The sequence below is a fragment of the Cryptomeria japonica genome, chromosome 10, assembly GCF_030272615.1.
Source record: "Cryptomeria japonica chromosome 10, Sugi_1.0, whole genome shotgun sequence".
NCBI classification, from domain to species: Eukaryota; Viridiplantae; Streptophyta; class Pinopsida; order Cupressales; family Cupressaceae; genus Cryptomeria; species Cryptomeria japonica.
In genome coordinates this window covers 845,354,705-845,378,559 of record NC_081414.1, presented here as the reverse complement: position 1 = coordinate 845,378,559, position 23,855 = coordinate 845,354,705, and the positions used below count along the sequence as shown (strand labels likewise).

The 23,855-nt window shown below is 33.0% G+C and overlaps 2 protein-coding genes across 2 annotated transcripts; one reads left to right on the top strand and one right to left on the bottom strand.

Moving 5' to 3' along the window:
* The first annotated feature begins 4,957 nt into the window (after positions 1–4,957).
* Positions 4,958–6,986, top strand: LOC131054422 (cysteine-rich receptor-like protein kinase 2). The gene is made up of 5 exons (XM_057988936.2): positions 4,958–5,822; positions 6,014–6,139; positions 6,245–6,372; positions 6,452–6,665; positions 6,760–6,986. Exons 1-5 carry the CDS (start codon positions 5,027–5,029, stop codon positions 6,966–6,968), a joined length of 1,473 nt encoding a protein of 490 aa, XP_057844919.2. The 5' UTR covers positions 4,958–5,026; the 3' UTR covers positions 6,969–6,986.
* Positions 6,987–7,159: 173 nt separating this feature from the next.
* On the bottom strand, positions 7,160–11,604 carry LOC131054436 (cysteine-rich receptor-like protein kinase 2). The gene is made up of 2 exons (XM_057988949.1): positions 10,890–11,604; positions 7,160–7,179 (listed from the first exon to the last, which is right to left on the bottom strand). The coding sequence occupies exons 1-2, from the start codon at positions 11,602–11,604 to the stop codon at positions 7,160–7,162; spliced, it is 735 nt and encodes a 244-aa protein (XP_057844932.1).
* Positions 11,605–23,855: the final 12,251 nt, after the last annotated feature.

Genomic DNA, 23,855 nt, shown 5'->3' with positions numbered 1-23,855 from the left:
TTATTTTGTCTATTTGTAGTCTAACCAACTCAAAACATCCATTAGATATGACCATCAAATGTGCTTGGGGGGTACTTGTCTCACAACTGGCCTATTTGTCTAGTAGCCCTATTGGTTGGGTTTTCCCCACACAACTTAATAAAATTCCAAAGGAAAAGAAAAACTAAGGGAAGATTCATATACCCTTTATCAAGTTACACAATTCACCAAAGGATTATACTTTAACCCCAATTTTAAAGTCATGTACCCTTACTGTCCTTACAGACCTAATTAAGCCAATTAGGCCTAATTTACAAAGCAAGTACCCCTTGTATTAGTCGCCTAACTAAACCAACACTTATGAAAGGTAGGGTAAGATTTAAAACCACCAAATCCAAGCTTTAAGGACTTGATTCCATCTCCTTTTCCTATTGCAAGTGATTTTCACTTCTACAGTTCAGGCAGTCACATAAAGATGCCCGCCTAGGGTCAATTCAATCTCCTCGGGATTGGAGCCTCCCTGCAAACCAAAACCAAAATATTATGGTACAATATACCCTCTAACATTTTCCCACAATTTTTTTTGGTCCTTTGGTGAAAATGTCAAATTAAGGGCATTTTTTCTGTGAAACCCTGGGTGCTGGTAGGGTTTGTGACTAGTCCGGATAGGTTTTGGTGGATCTTTAAAAATAAATTGTTACAAGACCTCAAATTTAATTCAAATGAAATTTAAGAGACTTCCCTAACTCATCCAATTGGTTTCATGAATCCTCCAATCCGTACAGGTAAGAAATGAACATCAAACACGCAGAATTTCAGGAAACTCCAAGTATGTTGTATTACTCCAAAACTCCAAAATATCACCAACAACAACCACTTCAACAAAAACCTTAGAATAAATACAAGTGGGCCTAATATATCCTCCCTAATGGTTTCCAACCACTTTTTAAACTCTGGAAGTGTTGGAGGATTAGTTACCCCTTTTTACAACATTTTGCAATGACAACAAAAGTTGTCAACATGCAACTTTCAAATTTGGCGACTCCAAGGTGTATACGGCCTATTCCAAGGATTGGTCCGATGTTTCTAAGATCAATATTTATTTCGTGACTCATGCCTAGACTCCTACTGGCTCACATGGTCATTTGTCCATGGCCGCTTATAAAATGCAACCATGACAATGTCTTACATCAATTGAGTCTTATTGACTCACAAACCTATCAAACTGCTACATATGATGTCAATGTGACAAGGTCATTAAATTTTCACCTCATGGGTGATATTAGACTCTTTAGGCTTCATTTGTGTCTTTGGGTGCTCCTGCACCAGATGAGCTTTGAGAGCCAAAAAAAATTCTTTGGGTGCATGATCTATCACTTTAAGCTAGTGAAGCCTAGCCTTGACCTTGGCAACACGGGTGGCATAACTGTCAACAATTTGTTTTTGGTGCTTGAGCTAAGTAACTTGAACTTGCAAGGTAGGACATAAGGGGTTGGTACTAAGAGATTTTGTGGCATGAGGGTGATCCCACAATACTAGGTTACACTTTTTGGTACATCCTGGTTTTTGTTGAAATCATACATTTTTTAGAAAAGATAATGGTTTAAGCTTTAATAGGTCCCCTTTGAAGTAATTAATTGAGGAGTGTTAGATCAAAGACTCTTAGATCAAAATTTATTGGATAGAACCTCTCTACTTCAAAATCATACCTACAATGGAATTTCCTTCACACCTATCAAAATGCTAATAAAAAACCACTTTTACATTAGCTTTTGGGGGTTAAACGAATTCATTTAGAAGTTTTATTTTCTTAAGTATTTAGTCCTTATTATAATCTTTCCAAATACTATATTTTTTTAATGTATATAATTTCATTAATATATTTATTTTTTATTTCTTATGAATGTAGGTTTTTCATCAAAAATTAAGGATTGTGTTTCACACATGTAGAAAAATGGAAAAATAGAGAAAAAAATTGTAAAATATATCTTTCCCCTAGGTATTAATATCCTCATTTCAACACAAAAATAAGAAATTAATTTAAATGCATACAAAAAAAATAATACATTATGGAATACACCTTTGTCCAAATTACAATTACTTTGTCTTCATAAAATAACTAAAAAAAGAATATGTAACAAAAAATTATGAAAAGTATCCTTTCACTAGATATTGGTGTGACAATTCTATATTTTAAAAATTAGAATTTCCTTCTTGCTATAAAAAATGTTATGCATTACCAAATAAATGTCACTTCCAAAAAATGTTGATTACTGTAAATATTGAGTTACTAAAAGTTACATAACAATATGGATAATTAGTTTCTAATTATTTTTTATAAAATATATTTAGAATCTATATGAAAAATCTCACAAATTAGTAGTTTACTTCATGTTCAAATTCTTAATGCTTTAGCTACTATAGGTTTTAGAAAGTAAAGATCTGATGCAAAAAGTTGATTTTAGTGTCAAGTTTGGCCAAAAAGTGTAATCTAGTATTATGGGATCACCCATGACGCAAGTATAGAGTATAAGCATCATAGAACTGTCGAGTATACACCACTAGTTGTCTTCCATAGATGTGAAAAAAGCGAGTTGTGCATTGGATAGCATCATTCCACCATGTAATCTAGTTGAACAACTAAGTGGGACAACTTTCCAAGGTCCAAACCCATTGAATGTAGGAGACCATGGTAGAATGATTTAGCAAAGAAGTATTCAGAAAAAAAATGATATTTGAGAGGTCGAACATGATCCACTTACCAATTAATGGAGAGATTTATGGGGAAGTGGTCTAACAATGTTACCTAGAAGAGAGGTAAAACCAGAAGCTCTTGGTTATCTCTAAAGGAGAAAAAAGATTGAGCTATGATCATAGCACAATCAAGCCTTATTTGAATTCTATCAATACCTACCCAAAAATTACTCCAATTGTGCCAAACACCATTTGGATTGTGGCAATTGGTATTTGGATTGAAAAGACCTAATTTATTATGCATGTAAAACCAAGCTTCTCTCTCCCTAGTTGTCCATCAAAAAGGCAAAATACCTTCGTTATCAGAAACCACCTCAGCCATATTAAAGTTGCCACACAAAACCCAAGTAGTATGTGGCAACAAATCTAAAATCCATCGCTAAAGATGAGATCTTTCCACACCATCATTGGGAGCATAAACATTAATGATCCTAAAGGAATGATTGTCAACTAATATGAGGACCCAAACCAATCTCTGAGTGGGTCCACTCCACAATTCACAATAGAGGATTGCCAACATGGCAAGAGAAGGGTGACAACACCTCCTCAACTAGCTTCGTGATCTGAAGCAAAAACTTGGCCATTTGACCAAATAACATGGCATGTAGTAGTAAACATGAAAGCAACAATTTTAATCTCTTAAAAATTAAAAAAATCAATACCCAAATATCCAGTCAAGTATCCCACATGAAATACTTCCAAGAAAGGTCAGAAAGACCTTGAACATTCCAAGACATGAAATTCATGATTGAAAATCATGCATGTTATCCTTGTCCTCAATAAAGGAGAAACTGTTTTGGAAAAAATCTTTTGACTAGAAACTTGAGTGTGGAACTACTCGCCACTTTTTAGGAGGTTTGTTGCTATCCTCAACACACGCAAAAGGGCTATGAGAATCACGTAGAGAGGATGTTTGAACCGAAACAAGAGAAGCGGGCAGGGGGTGCATCCCCAAGAAGAGTGGGCACCACCGAAGCCTGTAGGCTTCTTCCCCTGTAAAACATGGTTTAAAATTGGTTGTTGCAATGGTGACGGCTATGGTTGTGGCTGCGCTACGAAGAAACTTGGGGTTGCATTTGAGAAACAATAGAGTTTGAAGGATTTTGAGAAGTGGTTGAAAAGCCCTTTCCTTTGCGAACAATGGTAGTCCAACCATCCTTAGTTTTGGGAGCTTCAAAACAAGGAGGAGCAACTTCCTTGGGAGGAGTTCTATCTCTTGAGGGAACCAAAGGATAGTCCTTAATCTTATGTTCTGAAGATTGGCACCAAAAACAAGTATTGGGCAAGTTCAGATAAATTACTTGTTGAGAGTAACACAAACCTCCTATCTAAATATCTCTAGTCTTTTTGATGTCCTGAAACAAATCCACTTCAACACATACCCTTTTTGAGGATGGGTATGGAAAAACAATCGGGGTCCATGCAAACCACCACCTTGCCAATGGATTGGGCAATCGTCTGCATAAAGTGCTAACAAGGAAAAGGGAGACCAAAAAATTATATCCAGACTAGGACTTTCGGCTTCTTGTCATCAAAGACAAAAAAGTCTCACGACCATGACTGAAAAACAAGCAAAGAGGACTGAACAAACCAAGCCCAATGATGTATAATATCATGCACATGGGTGGAATCGTCCAAACGAAACAAAAAAATCCTTTGGTGAGATTCTGGATGCCGTCAACCTTGACCCCATGAGGGGCCTAGGCGTTGGCAATCCATTTAGGAAGCATGCTTTTAAATGGAACATTCCCCACAAAACAACCTATTAAAGTAAACATTTCAAGCCATTGACAAGCCTTGAACAAGCAAGACAAAATCTGGGGTACCAAAAAGTGTACCTCATGAAAAACTTTGGGAACAAATTTCCCAGGCCGTTTGATTGGTGATGTCATGATTGCCAGATGCCAAAACTCCAACACTAGCTAGGTTGAGGCTCGCTGAAGCCATGAAAAGGCTAAAACATCTCGCAATAAATATGATATGACATCAGAAAAACCACAAAGAAACACACAATACACAGAAACAACCATGCAAAAAACCCTTAGAACTCTCCGCACGATTTCCTTTCCTTAACATAATTTTGATTGTATCCTTAACATAACTCTAATTCTAAATATAACAATAATACTAATTCTATTCTAAACATAACTGTAACGGTAATCAGGGTTAGGACTAACACTAGGTCTATTTCTAACCATATTTTTTATTATCATGGTTTATAAGATTTGGTGGTCTTAACAAAGCAGCAAAATACGTCTTCGGCACTGGTATTTCAAGTTTGCCTCGAATATCAATGGGGAATTGCAGAGTGGTCGATGCAACTGCCGAGCCTGCGGATAAAATTTTAAGGTTTATTATTTTATTATGCATAGCAATGGCTCCCATTAGAGCAGATCCTGAGGCCAAGCTTTTATCCTACCAATGCAACTATGGCCCCAGCGGCAACGCAACCGTCTTCAAGCAAATTTTGAACGCCGCGCTGGAAACTGTGGTGGAAGAAGTTGGTCCATCTGGATTTGCTACAACAGACAAGGAGACACCAACAGATCTGGCAGATTCAGTATACGTTCTGGCGCAGTGCAGAAAGGATAAATCCCCTGCCGATTGCGTCGACTGCATAAACTTTGCAGAGAAGCAAGCACGCAACTGTCCCTATATGTCCTGCAAAGCATACTACGACGGCTGTTATCTGCGTTACGAGAATTACAATTTTTATGATAAATATACTGATGCCACACATAAACCGGTGTGCGGCCAAGTCAACGCCGCAGCTTCCAGTTCATTTTCGGCAACAGGTCGAAGTTTGATAAGTGATCTTTGCAGCGCGACTCCGCGAATAAATGGTTATTTTGCTGCGCAGACGAGACGAGGGCCGTCTAATACGACTATCTATGGACTTGCCTTCTGTCTGCGTTCCATTCAAAGGGATTCCTGCGAAAGTTGTCTGAGTACTGCTCAGGAAAACATAAATACGTGTTTTCCTCGCTCCGAGGGACGGGCTATAGACGCCGGCTGCTACTTGCGATACGATTCCAAACCCTTTTATCCAATAAATGCAACTATCGACTTGGCACTTTTCTTACCCTCAGGTTACAATTTAATTACATTCAATTGAAGAGCTTGCAATTTTGTTAACATTTTTTCCACACATAGATCCACGTTTCAATTTACAATTTCATAAAATCACCTGAATCGCTTTTGATTAAAATTTATGTCAGACATTTACTCTTATTTGCAATGATTTGTTCACAGTTGAGGTATTCTCCATCTTATTTTTCAGGGAAGAAGAAGGTGAGTTCTGCTGTGTGGATAATAATTGGTATTGTCGGAGGGGTATTCCTACTTTGCCTTATAACTTGTCTCCTTGTCTTCCGGAAGAAAATAATTCGGCCAAGCCAGAAACAAGGTAAACTCTTAAAAGGCTAAATTTAATATATTATAGATAAGGAAGCAAAACCTTGCAAGTCTGTTCGATCTTAATTAATACTGATATAACAAAAATATGGAACAGTGGATACTGAAGGAGCAACAGAACTTCGTGGCCCTGGAGATTTTGACTTCAAGGTACTGAAACAAGCAACCAACGATTTTGATCCAGCGAATAAACTTGGAGAAGGAGGGTTTGGTGAAGTATTTAAGGTAAATTATCAATTATTTCCTTCCCTAATTAGGTTTGTGTGTTAACGTATTCAAATGATGGGTTACTTGATATTTGCAGGGTACATTGAAAAGTGGTAAAGCTGTGGCAGTAAAGAAGCTGTTAATAGGTCGCTCTGCCCGTGCAATTTCTGAATTTGAAAGCGAAGTGAAACTCATTTCTAATGTTCATCACAAAAATCTTGTGCGTTTACTTGGATGTTGCAGACAAGGCCAAGAAAGATTCCTGGTTTATGAGTACATGCCCAACAGCAGCCTCGACAGAATATTATTTGGTTTGCTACTCCTCAACTTTCCTCTTTTGCTTTTTAGATCTGTTACAAATAAATCGATAGGTTTTGAAACTCTAGTGAGTTGCCCCACATGCAGGAGAACATAAAAAAACTTTGAGTTGGAAGGAAAGGTTCAACATTATCTTGGGCACTGCTCGTGGTCTTGCCTATCTCCATGAGGAATTCCATGTCTGTATCATCCATCGTGATATTAAATCAAGCAATATATTACTTGACGAGAACTTTGAGCCAAAAATAGCAGAGTGTAAAATTACATTTGATGCATTTAGAAATATTTATAGATGATTAAGAGTGAAATATGAGATTCACAATTGTATTAGAGAATTATTGAATTTTATACAATAAATAAATTTTTGTTGTGTTATGATTTTTATCCAAAATGATTTTTTAAGGCGAAAATTTTACATATAGTCTTTACATTATATTTATGTTACCATTTCTTGAGATCTTATATGTATCAATTCTATTATACCACTTCATTGAGTCTCTTCTTTTTCTACAACAAAAGAAAATTTCTATAGTCTGAAATATTAAAATTGAAATTTTAAACTATTCAATCATAGTTGTAAGTACAACTTAACAATAAGAAAATATGCTCATCAACAATTAAAAACTATCAATTATTAATATTTAGAATTCAAGAACATAATTTCCATAACACCATTATATTGTAAATTCACTAAGCTTGTTCATTCTATATAAAAAAATGCGAGATTTTAATGCTCAAAGAAAATATTTTTCCTTCTATATGTTACAAATAAAATAATTTCATTAATAAAAAGAAATAAGTATTAATAAAAAAATTCTTTCAACAACAAATTATAACATCCTAAAAAAAATCATTTTATCTCAATATATTATCTTACTACTGAAGTTTCATAGATATTATACATCTCAAGGAAATAGGTCTATTGACAATTTGAATTTCCATTAATTTTCTTAGAGAGCCATCCACTATAATATGTTGTCTTATAGATGATTTGTAGTTATCATTTTTATTTTTATTTTACTCTTCATGACATAAAAAATAAATTAGTACTAACACAAAATGCTTTGTTTTCTTTGGAGAGTACTTGTTAAAATTGGTGGTTGGTGGATGTTTTTGAGGAATTGGAAACTGCAGATAGCTTGGTGTTTCATATGGTTTCTCATCCTGCTGCTATTTCTTTGGTTGTTACTTTGGCTTACCTTATGGCTCGGTCTTATTTTGCTTCCTCGGGGTCTTCAACATCCATGTTTTCTTCTTATCTGGATTGTCATATGTTTGCTCACCATTTTTGTGCTGGCAGGTTCACTTATCATAGGTTCTTTTCTAGTTGTGAGATTTATTCTATTCAGAGGACTGGAAACATGTGTTGATTAGACAAGAAAATCATCTTTTATAGTCTATGATGTCAGTAATTTATATAAGGTTTATAGAAATATTGGACGACGATGTATTCTTTGGGAGGCATCTAATTGTGCTTCAAATGAGATGCACATACCTTATCCTTGTTAGATTTGAACTTGTGACCGCTCTTTCAAGAATATAATTTCTTCACCACTATGCCAACTCAGATTGAAAACAAGTTTATTTGTTGGCTATGCTCACAACAAGATTGAGTGGGATTGGCAATTTGTTTTCTTTTGAACCAAAAAATTGGCATAAATGGTAGGAATATGTCAAGATCATTGACTACACATGCATAAGAAATGAATAAATGACGATTAAGCATGTCTTAAAAAGTTAAACGATGAAAGTGATACAAATTTCTCTTAGATAAAAAGTTGTATAGGTTAGAAAACATATAATTTTAGTCTTGTTTAGGAATTTTGATTTTATATAAGAATGTTAAAAGAAAGAAGAAGAGTTTAATAATCTTCAACAAGAATAAGGAAACAATTATTTAGCGAGAATACTATATTTTAGTTGTGAAAACTGAAGAGGAGATGGAAGGGTATAGTGAAGAATAGGTGTTGAAGGTGCTAAATCTTGTGTTTCTATGCATACAAGATTTTCTCAGTTATATACCATCAATATCTCAAGTTGTGATGGTATAGTTAAGAAAGAATGATGAAAATAAAACTTATAGAAAATTATGAATTCTAATTAGGTTGAAGATCAATTAGTAGATATGTATTCAATATTTTTATAGTGGTAATTTTGATGAGAATAAAGATAGTTAATGGTTGTATTATATGAAACATATGCTAGGTAGATTGTAGTTGTTCGTGCATGGAAGGAAGTAGTGTGGCTATAGAAGTTGTGCTTTGTTATTTGGCGTGAAACAAAAAGAATTGTATGCATTGACAATGATAATTAGAATGCAATATATTTGGTTAAGAATTTTATTTATCATGCTGAATCAAAGAAGTATAATAAGTCTTTTCAGAATAAATACTTGAAAAAAAATGAGTACTACTTGAAATGGTTGATACATAAAAAAAAAAATGTTGATTAATATTTTGAAAAACTTTCTTGGCCAATAGAATATTAATTGGCATGATTATTCTAAACAATTGATAATTTAGATTTATAAATATGCTACTATTTAATGTGGTTGTGGATCAAACGATTCTCTCCACAAATCCTTATTCAAATCCCCCGAATGTTGACTATAGTGGGAGACAGAAATAACACGGTGGACAGCATTGTGCGGTTGAGAGACACCCTTCACCTCATACGGCCTTCTAGAAATTATGGACCTACATAGTGAACATGACTCATCAATTCGACTCCCTTGTTGACTACTAAATGCTTTCGTTCCTGTCTACATCCACATCAAAATTTCGAACAGAATCTCTCACTAACACAAGACTTTTGGAGGTCTTCTACGCAATTTGTTTCGATAGAGTTAACGTGTACACATCAAACAAATTTTTGTTCCCCAACTCGTTCAACTGAGGGGTCCATGTGGGGCTAAGTTTCTTTGTTAATAGACTGATTGGAAACAAGTTTACTTGTTCGTTATGCTCACGACAAGATTGACTACGATTGGCATAATAAGAGGATAGAATAGGACAAGATCACCATGTGGGGCTAAGTTTCTTTGTTAATAGACTGATTGGAAACAAGTTTACTTGTTCGTTATGCTCACGACAAGATTGACTACGATTGGCATAATAAGAGGATAGAATAGGACAAGATCACCATGTGGGGCTAAGTTTCTTTGTTAATAGACTGATTGGAAACAAGTTTACTTGTTCGTTATGCTCACGACAAGATTGACTACGATTGGCATAATAAGAGGATAGAATAGGACAAGATCATTGACTACACATCCATAAGAAATGGATGAGGATGAAGCAAGGCTTAGAAAGTTGAAAGATGATTTGTTACAAATTTTCTTTATTATTTTAGATTTTATGTAAGAAGTTAAAAGATAGAAGAAGACATAAATAAGGCCAAATAAGATCAAGGAGGTTCATCTTTTAATTGGAATAATGTGTTTTATAGAGTTGAAGTCAAGATTAATATAGGCTTCTTAACGGAAAGGTTGGGATAAGAATTTGCTAGATCAATAGATTACTAAAAAAGAAGTCTACTTTGGTTTACACAAGATGAGTCTTAATTGAAAGATCCCTCTTCGATGGCTAAATTTACCCAAACACGATTTATAATAGCATGAAAGTTATGCCTCTATCTTGTGAATTTAGAATTTACCACCAATATGTATGCGTGATAATTTAAGGTTTGTTCAAGAAAATTTTATCCAATTTGCCATGAAGGAGAGAGATCCATTCAATTGTAATACTATGGAGAAGGGTGATGCCAATATGTTCAAGTGAAAACTAATGAATTTAGAAAGATGGCATTATAGCTTCTTATAAGGATGTTATAGATCAAGAGCTACTCATGAAATGGGGCTCTTATTGATAGCTAAACCATAGAATATAAATGAGGGTTAAATCTAAATCCATTATTTAGAGTTAGAAAAGAAAGTGGGCATTTCTTTCTCTAACATAAATAGTACAGTGGGAAAAAATAAGCTAGTGAAAAGGAAAATGGAAATGAAAAGTGAAGGGGAAGAGGAATGCAAGAATAAGCACAATTACACACATAGGATAGACAAGTATATTTTTGAAGTTTCATATGGATTTAGCTCCTCCAAAGAACATAAAAAAAGAAGAATAAGAATTGTTGTATGTGTGAGAAAGGGAAAGTAGACTGATTGAAGGTCAACAAAATTGCAAGCTCTTCAATTGAATATATAATTAAATTCTCACCTGTGTGTAAGAAAGGTTCCAAATCGATAGTCGCATTGCTTGGAAAAAAGGGTTTGGAATCGTATCGCAAGTAGCAGCCGGCGTCTATAGCCCTCCCCTGGGAGCGAGGAAAACACTTATTTATGTTGGTCTTAGCAGTACTCAGGCATTCTTCGCAGGAATCCCTTTCAATGGAATGTATACACGAGGCAAGTCCATAAATTGTCTTGTTAGACGGCCCTTGTCTAGTCTGTGCAGCAAAATAACCATTTATTCTTGGAGTTGCAGTGCAGAGATCGCTTATCAAACTTTGAGCAGTTGCCGAAGACGAATTGGACATGGTTACGTTGGCATTACCGCAGATCTGTTTTTTTCCCTCATCGGTGTAGCTTGAAATGTAATATTTATAGTTCTCGTAACGCAGAAAGCATCCGTCGTAGCTTGCCCTGGCGCCGGTAATATTATTGGGACAGACGCCAATTTGTTTTGTTGCTACCTTGATGCAGGTAGCGCAATCAGCAGAGGACTTATCCTTTCTACACTGCGCCAGTACATATACTGAATCTACCTGATCTGCTCCTACCGACACATTGCTTGTAGCAAACCCATATGGAACAACATTTTCCACCACGGCTGCCACAGCCACCTTTAAATTTCCCGCAAAGAGTTTAACGTTGTTGATGGGGGCGGTGCTGCATCCAAAGGCTAAAAGTCTGGCCTCAGGATCTGCTCTCATGGGGGCAATTAGCATACATAATAAAATAATAAAACTTACAATTTTTTCCACTCTGGTTTCTCCCATTGACATGGGAGATGAACTTGAAATACCAGCGTGAGTACGGTATTTAGCTGCTGTGAAGGCCAACAAATCGTGTGAACTCCTATATTGAATAGAGGATACATATACCTTTATTTCTTTTTAATTTTGTTTTCACTTAGTATTATTATTTATTTATGATGCCGAAGGTCAACAATGTATTAATGCACTCACAGACTTTTCATATAAATATGACAACATTTCAAAGCACACGAAAGACTTAGCTGTATAAAAGTAAATTTCACATGACTAAAGTCATAAATATCTTTGCCACCACATAATAATTTAGATGTACAAAAGATCCGACCTTTCAACTGACTATATATTTTTTAATATTGAATCAAACATGTTTATAAAGAATAGGAGCTACCAATCAAGAGCTAAAGAAATGTACATTGTCTGATAATAGGTACAAAGTAGTTGTCAGACGGGTGAAAGACTCAATTCATTTCATATATTAAATACTTTTATTTTGACAAACATTACTAGCAAATTAGAATTGTAGCACTTGTTCTTTAATTTGCTGAAGTTGTTTTATGATTTTTCTATTCTTCTTGTATAAACTTAGAACTGCGAAAATAGAAAAGTCACTTGAAGAAAAATATCAGAATAAAGTCTTAAAGTGATAGTTGTCTGATGATAGTTTTTGGGAGACATTGTAAAATATTTAGTTTTAACATTGGCATGTGTACCAAAACCAAAGATAACTTCTTTTCAATTTAGTTCATTATAGAAAATAGCATAAAAGTTTTTAAACATAAGTGGTAATTGCTTCCTAAAACATATGTAGTCCTAAAATATATGTTTCATATTCCCAACACATAGGCAAAAGGCACAATTATTTAGTTGAATCATCATACATTTCAATCTATCCTCGACACATAGCTTGCAATGTAAAATTTTCTAGGCTAGCACTTGAGTATACAAATCATCTTTTGACTTCCATATTTGACCACTCATTTTGAATCAAAATTTGAAAGCAATTTGCATTTCCACTTATTATTGAGACGAGGTGTAAGAGGCCAATAAGGAAGGATATGAGAATAAACACTTTTTAAAGGAAGACAATTCAACAGATTGAATGACAACCATTTCCAATCTTAAAAACATTATACTCTCTGGCAATGCAATGTTTCGTAGAGAGATCAATAGGGATTAAGGACTACACAAAGATAAGAAAATGTTAAAATTTATCACTCAGTTCATAATGCTCTTTGATATGAAACCAAGAGTCCTAATCAAATGTGTTCAAATCACAAATATATTTGAATGTGTGAATTCCCTTTTTAAACAAATAATAAGCATGTCTTGGAAAGCTAATAGGAAGTGGATGATTATGAATTTAATAATCCGATTCCACCATATTGAAGTTGAGGCAAAATTGAAACCATGTTGCAAGGAAGAGTTATTCCACTCTAAAAAAATGGCAAACTATTTGCCAAGATTTTCAAATAGACCAAGCCTATTACATGTTTGGTGTAGGGTTTATTCTTGTGATTGACTTGTAGATGCATTAATATTATTCTAGGCCAATATGTGAATGTAATTATGATTATAACTCATATATAAAGTTGATCTAGGTCCATTCCTAATGTGTTTCTTTAATGTGAATATCTAGAAGTTATGATTGATATATAAGTATGTCGGCGATGTTGTGTGAGTAGCATCGTAATCATTGTACGGTTTCACCTAGAGATTATATGCATTGTGACAAGGATTTCTGATGTTGATCTGATCAAAAAGTTACTAAGTAACCAAACCCGAAGGTCTACAATTATATCTCTTGTATTTATGTAGGATTGGTGGCTCACAAGTTGAGTTGGTTCTTAGACCCTAGATTTGTAGATTGGTGTCTCCTATAGATTGCTATTGGAAAATGTATTTGGGGATTGGTGCCTTCAGTAGGTTGGTGCTTACTTCATATTATAAGTGATCTACTATTTTGTGAGGCTCTATTTGGGCAATAGATGCAAGCAATTTTTTTCATCTTGTTTTTTCCCTTTTGGGTTTCTATGTAAATCTGGCAGTCATTTGAGTGAATGTATTTGTGTGTTTGTTGATAATTTTCTTTATCCTTAGGGATTCAAAATTAGTAAATTCTACTTTGATGATTTGGGGGTCATGCTTGGATAAATTATTAATGATAACTAATGTTTAATAAAATTGAAATTGATATCTATTGATTCACTCTTCCATGTTTACTGGAATGATAGTCATTACCGTCTTATATGTCTCTAAAGGGTTTGGGCATAACAAGAAGGAATGTCTATGCAGATCGCACCTCTTCATAAAAATATAATTTGTTATTCCCACGCGCCTTTTCATAATGAAACAATTCCTCTTGCATTTGCTATCAGTAGTGAACAATCATAAATATTAACAGAAATGTCTAGTCATGTAATATCTGACACTAATGACTTATTCATAAATATTTATTATTTAGCATTAATATAAATATATGCAAAAACTAATAAGAAGATTAAATATTAATGAAGGGATATTACACTCACACAAATATACCTAAGTTGTAAGGTCAAGTCACGTGCCTCAAAACCACGAGTAGAAGAGACTATTGATCCCACATTTACTTTTTAGTAATACTTATTCTAATTATTAAATATCTATTTGGTGTTAAATATGACTTTGCATGTGGATCCAAATAAATATTTAAAGTTGTTAAATACATCTCCTAGTGATGCACAACAAATAAATATTTATTTTACATAATTAAAATAATTCATGTTATGCAAGGTGTACAACATCCATTCCTAATAGTAAGTGGTCTAAATCTCTTCATCTTTTCAATTTAATCCTCACAATAAGATTCTAGTAAATCAATTGTCTAAGTTCCAATATGTAAACAACAAATAGAATGAAAAATTAATCTATATTTTAGGAAAATAGCTATATATAAAGACCTTTGGATAGTCATTATTGATTATTTGGACTTTTCTCTTCTTAGGAGATGTGATGTATGTAAAATTTTATTTGAGTAACAAGTGTGTTAAGGCACTTGATTACAAATTTCAAGGAATATGGATTAGGATGACTTTTTTGTCCTAAACCAAATTTGAGACTTAAATTTTATAAATTGGGACTATTTATAAACATGTGTCAAATAAATAATTCATTGTTGTTTCATTTAGTTAATTTTTTTTTTAGAAAATCAATTAACTCATCTTCATCTTGAGACCCATATTTTTTTGAACATGCACCTTTCCTCATAGTGGCACATGATAGTTATTATCTATTTTTATGTAGGAGAATCTATGATGTAAGAGCAATCTTTCATCACCCAAAATATATTGTTTCTCTTTTTAGTAAGAGCTCAAATTGGTAGGGTTACTAAATTTTTAGTAAGTTTATTTGTGAACATATGGACATAAAATCTTACATAGACCTCCCGAATGGTGAAATGAAGCCAATGGCGAAGAAATCACTTCAATGTACCATTTTTCATTTGTGAGGTATTAATATATGCATTTTTTGAAATCTCTTTCAAATATTCAAAGTCAAATTTATACCTTTCAATAAATTTTTATGGACAAGAATTTTTCTAAGACATTTCCAATGATATATAACAAATGAAAATCCAATTATTATATCAAAAGTTATGACTTCAAGAAGTTGTACTACCAAATTTTAAAATTTGAAATATCTTTTTGAGTAAAACATAGAAGGTTGAACTTTTGGCAACCAAAAGGGGAGTTATACTTTCCAAAATATTTTAGGGTGATTACACATTCCAAATAAAGAAGTTGAATGAAGGTTACATAGAATAATTCAAAGTGCAGACTATTGCTCCAACTTTTAGTTGTTTGTAATTAGAAAGCCCATGTGGTTGCAGCTCATGATTTTTTTAGTATTTAATTTCGTTTATTAAAGTAATTAAAGAAAAAAAATTATTTTATTTCTTGCAATTTTTTTGTGCTACTCTCTATTGTTGTGTTGTTTATGAGCATTGGGTGGTCTAACCCCTCATCAAGTAGTATCAGAGTAGAAGTTTCTAATTGTGTCAATAGACCATTGAATGTCAAGCTGTTTTCACTAGGACTATGGATGTGTTTATGAAAAGGTGAGGAAAATGCCTCATGAAGGAACTATGGTGAAAGAAATTTTGTTGTGATAGAAGAGGGTTTTAGAGCCCTCTAGAGACACTTTTGAGCACTACAAAAGGAGATATGTAGAGGAGTTGATGTTAGAAGAAGAGATGAAAGTGAGGATGAATTTAAAGGAGAACAATTTGAAGAAGACAAAGTAGTGGCAATATATCTTAAAGAGGACAAATTTTTTAGGGCCCTTTTTGAGATTGGAAAGAGGTCAAAGATTGAAGTGTCAACATTTTTACCTATGTTTAACATTTCAAATTTGATAGAGTATTACATAAGAAGAATTGAAGAGGAACCAACAAAAGTACAATAGAATATTCTAGCACCTACTTCAAAGAAGGAGATAAAATGTATCTTGGGTAACCATGTGGGTAGAATCATAAGACAAAAACAATATGAAGAGTAGTTGGTTAAATGGAGAGGAAGATTTGTTGAAGATTCATCATGGTTATCTAAGGTTGAGGTTGATTGTCTTGGTCTCTAATTCCTAAGATGTGACAGGGTCACTTCTCAAATTACCTTGAGTGCTTGATGTAGGAGTATCCAGGGTGTAAGAGAAATATTTCATCACTCAAAAATATTATTTCTTTATTTTAGTAAGGGCTAAAATTGCCAGGGTTACAATTTTAGTAAGTTAGCATTTGTGCACATATGGACATGAAATATTACATAGAGTTCTAGAATGGTGAAATGAATCCAATGGTGAAGAAAGCACTTTAATGCCATTTTTCATTTGTGAGATATTAATATTTTTATTTTTTGAAATCTCTTTAAAATATTTAATGTTAAATTTGAGGCACTAAGAGGCTCTAGATGGGCCCAAAAATTGGTCAAAATCAAAATATACCCTTTAGGAAAAATTTAAGGACAAATATTTTTTTGAGAGCTTTCAAACGATATATAATAATTGAAAATCGAATAGTCAGATCAAAAGTTATGATTCGGAAAAGTTGTATTACTAAAATTCAAATTTTAAAATATCTTCTTGAGTGGAAAATAGATAGTTGGACTTTTGGCACCCAAAATGGGAGTTACAATTTCCAAAATATTCTAGGATGGTTACACATTCTATATAAAAGAAGGTGAGGGTTATAGAGCATGATCCATAGTGCAAATTGTGGCTCCAACTTGTAGATTTTTGTAATTAGAAAGCCCATGTAGTTATATCTTGTAATTTTTCGAGTATTGTATTTCTTCTATTGAAGCAATAGAAAGAAAAATTATCCTCTCTTGCAAATTTTTGTGTTATTCTATGTTGTGTTGTTTATGAACGTTGGGTGGTGTAAACCCCCTCATCAATTTTGGAGCTCAAATTAGTCTCGTTCCCTTTTCTCACATATTCAACATTCTTATTCTTCATTTTCATGTTCTTTGGAGGAGCCAAATCTATATACAACTTCAAACATGTTTCTTTCATATTGTTATCTTTATCACAATGTGTGTAATAGTGATCATCCTTAAATTCCTTTTACCCATCACTCGCCTTTTCCCTTTTTCTTTTCACTAGTTTATTTTTTCCTACCTTACTATTTACATTAGAGAAAGAGATGACCCTTTTCCTTTCTAACTTTAACTAATGCACATAGAGTTAACCCTTATTTATATTCTTGGGTTTGGCTATCAACGAGAGCCTCTTGAGGGTTCTAAATATCCTACCAAGTATTTCATAAGGACCTATTGATTTATAATACCCTACCAAGTATTTTATAATACCCTACCAAGTATTTCATAAGGACCTATTGATAGAATATTTTTAATGAAAAATCATCGTGTAAAATAAAATTGACTTCTATTTGAATAATCTATTGATATAACAAGCTTGTATACCAAACTCTTCCTTTACAAAAATGATACAAATCACTTAAAGAGACAGACTTAACCATCAGTTGAAGTTGTGGTGGAAGCAGAGCCAAAGTCTTCCCAAAAGTCTTGTGTTGAGAGTCATTAAAGCATAGTTAGTGAGATATATGTTTTAAAATTGACGTGGGTGTAGACAGGCACGGATGCATTTAGTAGCTAATCAACAAGGCCGGCAAATTCACGAGTCAAGTCAAGCTTTTCTCTCTACCCCACACTCCATTTTTTTCCACCGCAACCAATACAATAAATGGTCTCGATGATTAATTATAATTGCTTGATTATTTCCGTATTTAAGTTTTAACTTGTTCAGGAAAGTCCGGCCAAAACAAAAGCACAACGCTATCCATCCCATTATCGCATTATTTAATATGGGTTTGCAGCAATCGGTCAATCCACAACCATAATATTCTTAGTTATATGGTTTCTTAATTTTCCTTTCTAAATAATAACATCTAATTAATAGATTAATTTAATAATCTCATTAATAAATTGGTGATTATTCAATTTTAAAAATAATTTGAATTGTATTTGTTTGTCTTTATTGATTTTTAAAGTTAATTAAATGATTATTTTTATTAATTTTTACTAATGAAACACACCAAACAAAAAAACAAATTCTATGGTTCAACTTTCCTTATCCTACAAATTGTCTTGAATACTCGCATGAAAAATAACTTATCCAATTCTCTCATTGACTATTCCAAATTGAGAATCTAATTCTGTATGAAAACGTTATGGTTGAAATACTATTCACCATAATTCCTACCTTAATGGGAGTAAAAACTTACAAAAACAATGAAATCTAAAATCCAAACTTATATCATTGCATAGTTCATGTTTAGATATTTTTAAGAATTTTTACAAGTTGAAAATTTGACATCATGGGTGAAAGTTATGCCCATTGAAAGAATAGTGCTTTAAAAGACTAAAGAGGGGAAATGGATTTGAATGTTGCAATGGAAAATTTCAAAGATATATTTGAAAATGTTTAAATGTTTTTGTTTAGGCCTAAGGATTGGTTGGGAAGCTAGCACGATCGAGGTTTGGTGACCAATGGTTAAGCCTTGCTAGTTGAAGTTTGATAACTATTGATGGACTATGTAGACTATTGATAGCCTAAGAAAATTTATCACCACCAATGCCTTAGAAAAAATATTTGGAATGAAAATAAGCCATAAGCCCAAAATGATGGACAACTTGGCAAAGCCAAAATAGTAAAACTCTTGTTGTATTCACAATTGATAGAGGAAATTATGTTCTTTGACATAGAATATTTCCCAAAGATATGTTTAGACCTCTACTTTTCATCATTATATAGAGAACAATATTACTATCTTTTCATAAAAATCATTTATAGATAGTGAATGTCTAGATTTTGATTGAAATAAAATGATAAAAAAATATTTATTATCTAACATAATCATAACAATTATGAAACTCAATGTCTGCTAGTAACTTTCTTATTTTAGAATCATGTTAACATTCCCATTTTAAAGAGAATAATAGTCTTAAAAAAATGTTTGAGACCTATTTATAAGGCCACTACCTACTAGCTTTTCCCCATCTTTCAGCTTCCAATCCAAGATTAGTCATAATAGTTATCTCGTTATAAAATGGAATGATGATGTTATACTTTTACATTTCAGTTTGAGACCAAAAAATTTATTATATTTTTATTTTTTTTGATAAGATTAATGTTTTTGATTAAAATAAAACGGGTTTTATAGGGATCCGAAACTCAAATCCAAACATAAGAAAATTAAACCAGTAGCGAACCAAAGAACAAACCACAGCCAAACGACATGAGAAACATGAGAAACATTCCACGACATCAGAAACAGAGAAACATGAGAAACATCCCATGGCATTAGAAAGAGAGAAACCTAAGCAAAAAGTTTCTTGTTTTTTAATTTATGTTGATAAGATTAATTTTGTCTATTAGATTATTATGGATTATTATTTTTTAATTTATTTTTTATGAAAGATTTTCACTCAACAAGAATACTTGATTTCAAGTGGGTTTATTAAGAACTATTCAACTTGTTAATACTATAAATAATTTTTGACAAGGCTAGAAAGTGATATGAAGATCATAAACAATTTGATAACAAATTTTATAAATAAATTAAAGTGAAATTTAGGATCCCTTATTTGTTGACAGAGTGCTTGTGGCTCTTACCCAAACCTTGTATAGCTCTCCTAACTAATCTTTGATATCATGAAGAGTTGAAATAAAAAAATGATAAATACAAATCATATATAAGACATCATAATACATTATAGTGGATGACTCCAGCAAAATTAATGAAAATTCAAGTTGTGGATAGATCTATTTTCTTGAGATATATAATATCTATGAAAATTAAATAACAATTGATGCCAAATTCCTCCATAATTCTTTTGTATCAAGGTTGGAACTTTTGTAGATTGTAGTAATAATACAACAAATCTTCCAACAAATAGCAATGATGAAAATTTAACCTTGAAGCATCTATATTTAAATGTTAAATCATAAAATGTTTCCTTACTAAGTAATCAAAAGACAAAAGACACATTGCATCTAGTTCCTAAAAGTCAATAAAATCTATAACATGTTGCTTAGTTAAACAACATTATACCAATACTGATTTTGCATGTAACAAAAACTAGATATGTATAATTCTTTTGTATTAATGTTGGAACTTTTGTAAATTGTAGTAATACTTGTAGACACCCAAAAGTGTCATGTCTAATTAAATAAATATTTTATTTATTTAATTAATTCATTTATCCTCTTCTAGCCTTATTTCTGATTTAAATAAATACATTTATTTATTTAAATTATCCTTTTCCTAAATTAAATAAATATTCTTATTTATTTAATTATCCTACTTCTTCTATTAATTAAATAAATCTTTATTTATTTAATTAATTCATTAGCCTTTTCTACCTATGACACATGTCATTCATCTCTTAATTCATACACTACCTACCCCTTTCATTATTTTATTATTTCTTTTACCTACCCTCTAATCATAGCCGACCTCCTTTTACACCTCTCAATCTTATCCCTCCATTTTATATAGTGTCTTCTATATAAGGAGATGCTTCCTTCATTATCAAACCCTAATCAATCATTTCTAATCAATCACCCTAATCGTTCTATGCATTCTAATCATCTTTTATGCACTTGACTACACTACGATCCTACTAGCAACCACATTCCGTTCTTTGTTGAGCTCTTGTGCACATAAAATCTGAGAGCAAATATATCAAGCAAGATCAATGGAGATCCAAACCCTATTGGACATGTGATGGTATAATCTTTGTGATTTCATGTGATTTGCATTGTCTTAGGTAATCTTCATATGTTATGGTGGATCTTTGTTCATTGTTAGGCTAGGGTTTTGTGGTTGAATTCATTTAGCTTTTCAATATTGTTATTATTGTTATCCATTTTCACCATATACATTTTGGCACGCCTCATGGGACATGGATTTTTCTTAGATCTGTGTTTTTTGCAGATTTTTCTAACCCTATATTGCTATTTTGTAAAACAATTTGGAGAATAACCTTGTGCAACTAGGGTTTTGGACACAAAATCAAGATCTTGGAGAGATTCAATCATATCTCATAAACGGCTTGTAAATTTTTTTACCAAATTTTTTTTGCAGGTTGAAGAAAGTATCAGGAGCTCTCAGTCCAAAATTCAGAATTTTTGAAGTACATTTTCATTTTCTATTAATTTTTTATGATTTTTCATAAAAAATTAATTTTGAGAGTAAATGAGAGACTTTTTTGGATTTTCTTACATTTTTGGAAATCTCTCATAATTATACATAGGATCTATTCTTTGTGATTTTAATTTTGATGCAAAATATTTCCCTAAAAATTGGATCTTTAAAAATTAGGGTTTTTCTTTATTTTGATCCGATCTCACAAACCGCTTCGCCTTTTGACATAAAATTTTTTGTGCAAGTCAGGAAACACATCAGAAATATTAAATAAAAATTTCAGATTTTTTGGATCTATTTTTCATTTTATATGAATTTTTTATGATTTTTCATAAAAATTTAATTTTGAGAGAAAATTAGCGAATTTTTTGGATTTTCTTACATTTTTGGAAATATCTTAGAATTATACATAAGATATATTATTTGTGATTTTAAATTGGATGCAAAATCATTCCTCAAAAATCAGATCTTTGAAAATTAGGGGTTTGCATTATTTTACTCATATCTCACAAACTGCTTGGATTTGTTGCAGAAAAATTTTTGTACACGTTTGGAAGACCATCAGAACTCTCCAAAAAAAATTTCAGATTTTTTGGATCGATTGTGCATTTTATATGAATTTTTTATAATTTTTCATAAAAAATTAATTTTTGGAGCAAATTAGCAAATTTTTTGGATTTTCTTACATTTCTGGAATTTCCTTGAAATTTTACAGGTGGTCTTTTTTTATTATGAATCAGATCTTTGAATTGGTTAACAAAACGCATTATTGAAGGCCCCTATTTCACAAAGTCTTTTGGATCTAAAATTTACCTAGCTTGTGTGCTTGCAGGAAGGGGTGATCATTTGAAACAATCCAAACTACTAATAAATCTTTGTTGCAAGTCCTTGGCAAGGGTTTTTTGGATTTTTATTGTGTGCCTTGTTTTCATAGACTAGCAAACACTTCAATTGGTGCACTAAAATTGAATCATTGTCTTTTGTGTCTTGAGCAATAGGCTCTTTTTGTTTAATCTTTAGAGGGTCTGTCTTCCCGTGTGGTCATTAGGACTACTAGTGAGAAGAGAACGACCCAAGTGGTAGCGAGGAAAACCCACCTCTTCCAAACCACTATAAACAAATGTATTCATGGTGAAAACTATGGATAACGTGTGATGATTAGTTCATACCGACACTATGTCTCCCCATAAACCCGTTTGATCAAATTTATTTGATCATTTGTAAGGCGTAACCCCTACCGGTTGGGAGCCTTATGTATTTACAGAGCTGAAAGTGCCGCATGTATGGCCACACGAGCGGATGCCCTTACTAGCACCTTTTTGTTTTAGAAGCCCAAATCCTTCTAGTTGTTGGGGCAGGAGGTCGGACCTCTGGTAGTGGCCCACACACATACGGTTCTTAGTAGAGATACAAAGTTCGCCATGGGGAGTTTTCGTGGGGACTGATGCTTGGCTGACCCGAGAAGTGAGTGCCGAGGGTGGAGCCAGTGAGGTCAAGCATCTAAGTATCCGCTCTGAATAGTGTAGCCTCAGGGGTAAAACCCCATGTGGGATCAACAACTATTGTCTTGGCAAGCCATAAGAATTGTGCTTGACTTATTTTAAACATTCAAACCATTCAAGACCAAATAGCAAAACATTGTGTCTTTTATGTCTTCAAGTGTATGCAAAACATTTTTTACATCAAACAACACGCTTTTCTTGGAGTCATTTTGAGTCTAAACACTTGCAAACATTGAGTCCTCAACAACATTGTGTCCTCTTGTCACGAAAAACAGTCAAACATTCAGATTTGGTCACAACCAACAACTTCACAAATTGGAAAAATTTTACAGTCCAGCAAACAAGAGCAATCAGTTTCAGAATTCTTGAGCTTCCTAGGTTGTTTCTCCAGGTTTTCATCTAGCATTCAACTTGTCTTTGGGTCTCACAAAGTCCATCATTGCTTTACATCTTGCATTAAATTTACATTTGTCTAAACTTGAGTCAAAAGGTCACTTGCTTGTCCTCACTATACTTTGTCAACACACTACATACAACAACACTTTGCTAAGTGGTCCCTCATCAAGGTTTCTTACCTTTGGGTCTCATTTGGTCTTACTTAGAGTCAAGGTCAACTTACCTCATCAAGAGAAACTATCCTCTCTTTGGAAGTCACACCTACTCTACTACATACATACTTGGTCTTACACTTTGGACATTGCAAGTACACTTCAGATTCATTTACATTCCATTCAGCTCTTGGTCTTCCATACTCTTTCCATTTTTTCATCTAGTCTCACACATCTTGGTCAATACCTAGTTCATGGTTGAAACCCGTCTTCAAAAATCTAGGAGAGAAACTAAAGAGGCTCAAGAGTCCGCAAACATGAGTTCTTATGAGTATGACAATGATATCTTTTTCAATTATGATCATACTACATTACCTGACATGGATGCCTATAGAAAAATTCCAAATGTTGAGAACATGGACACTATAAACAACAATG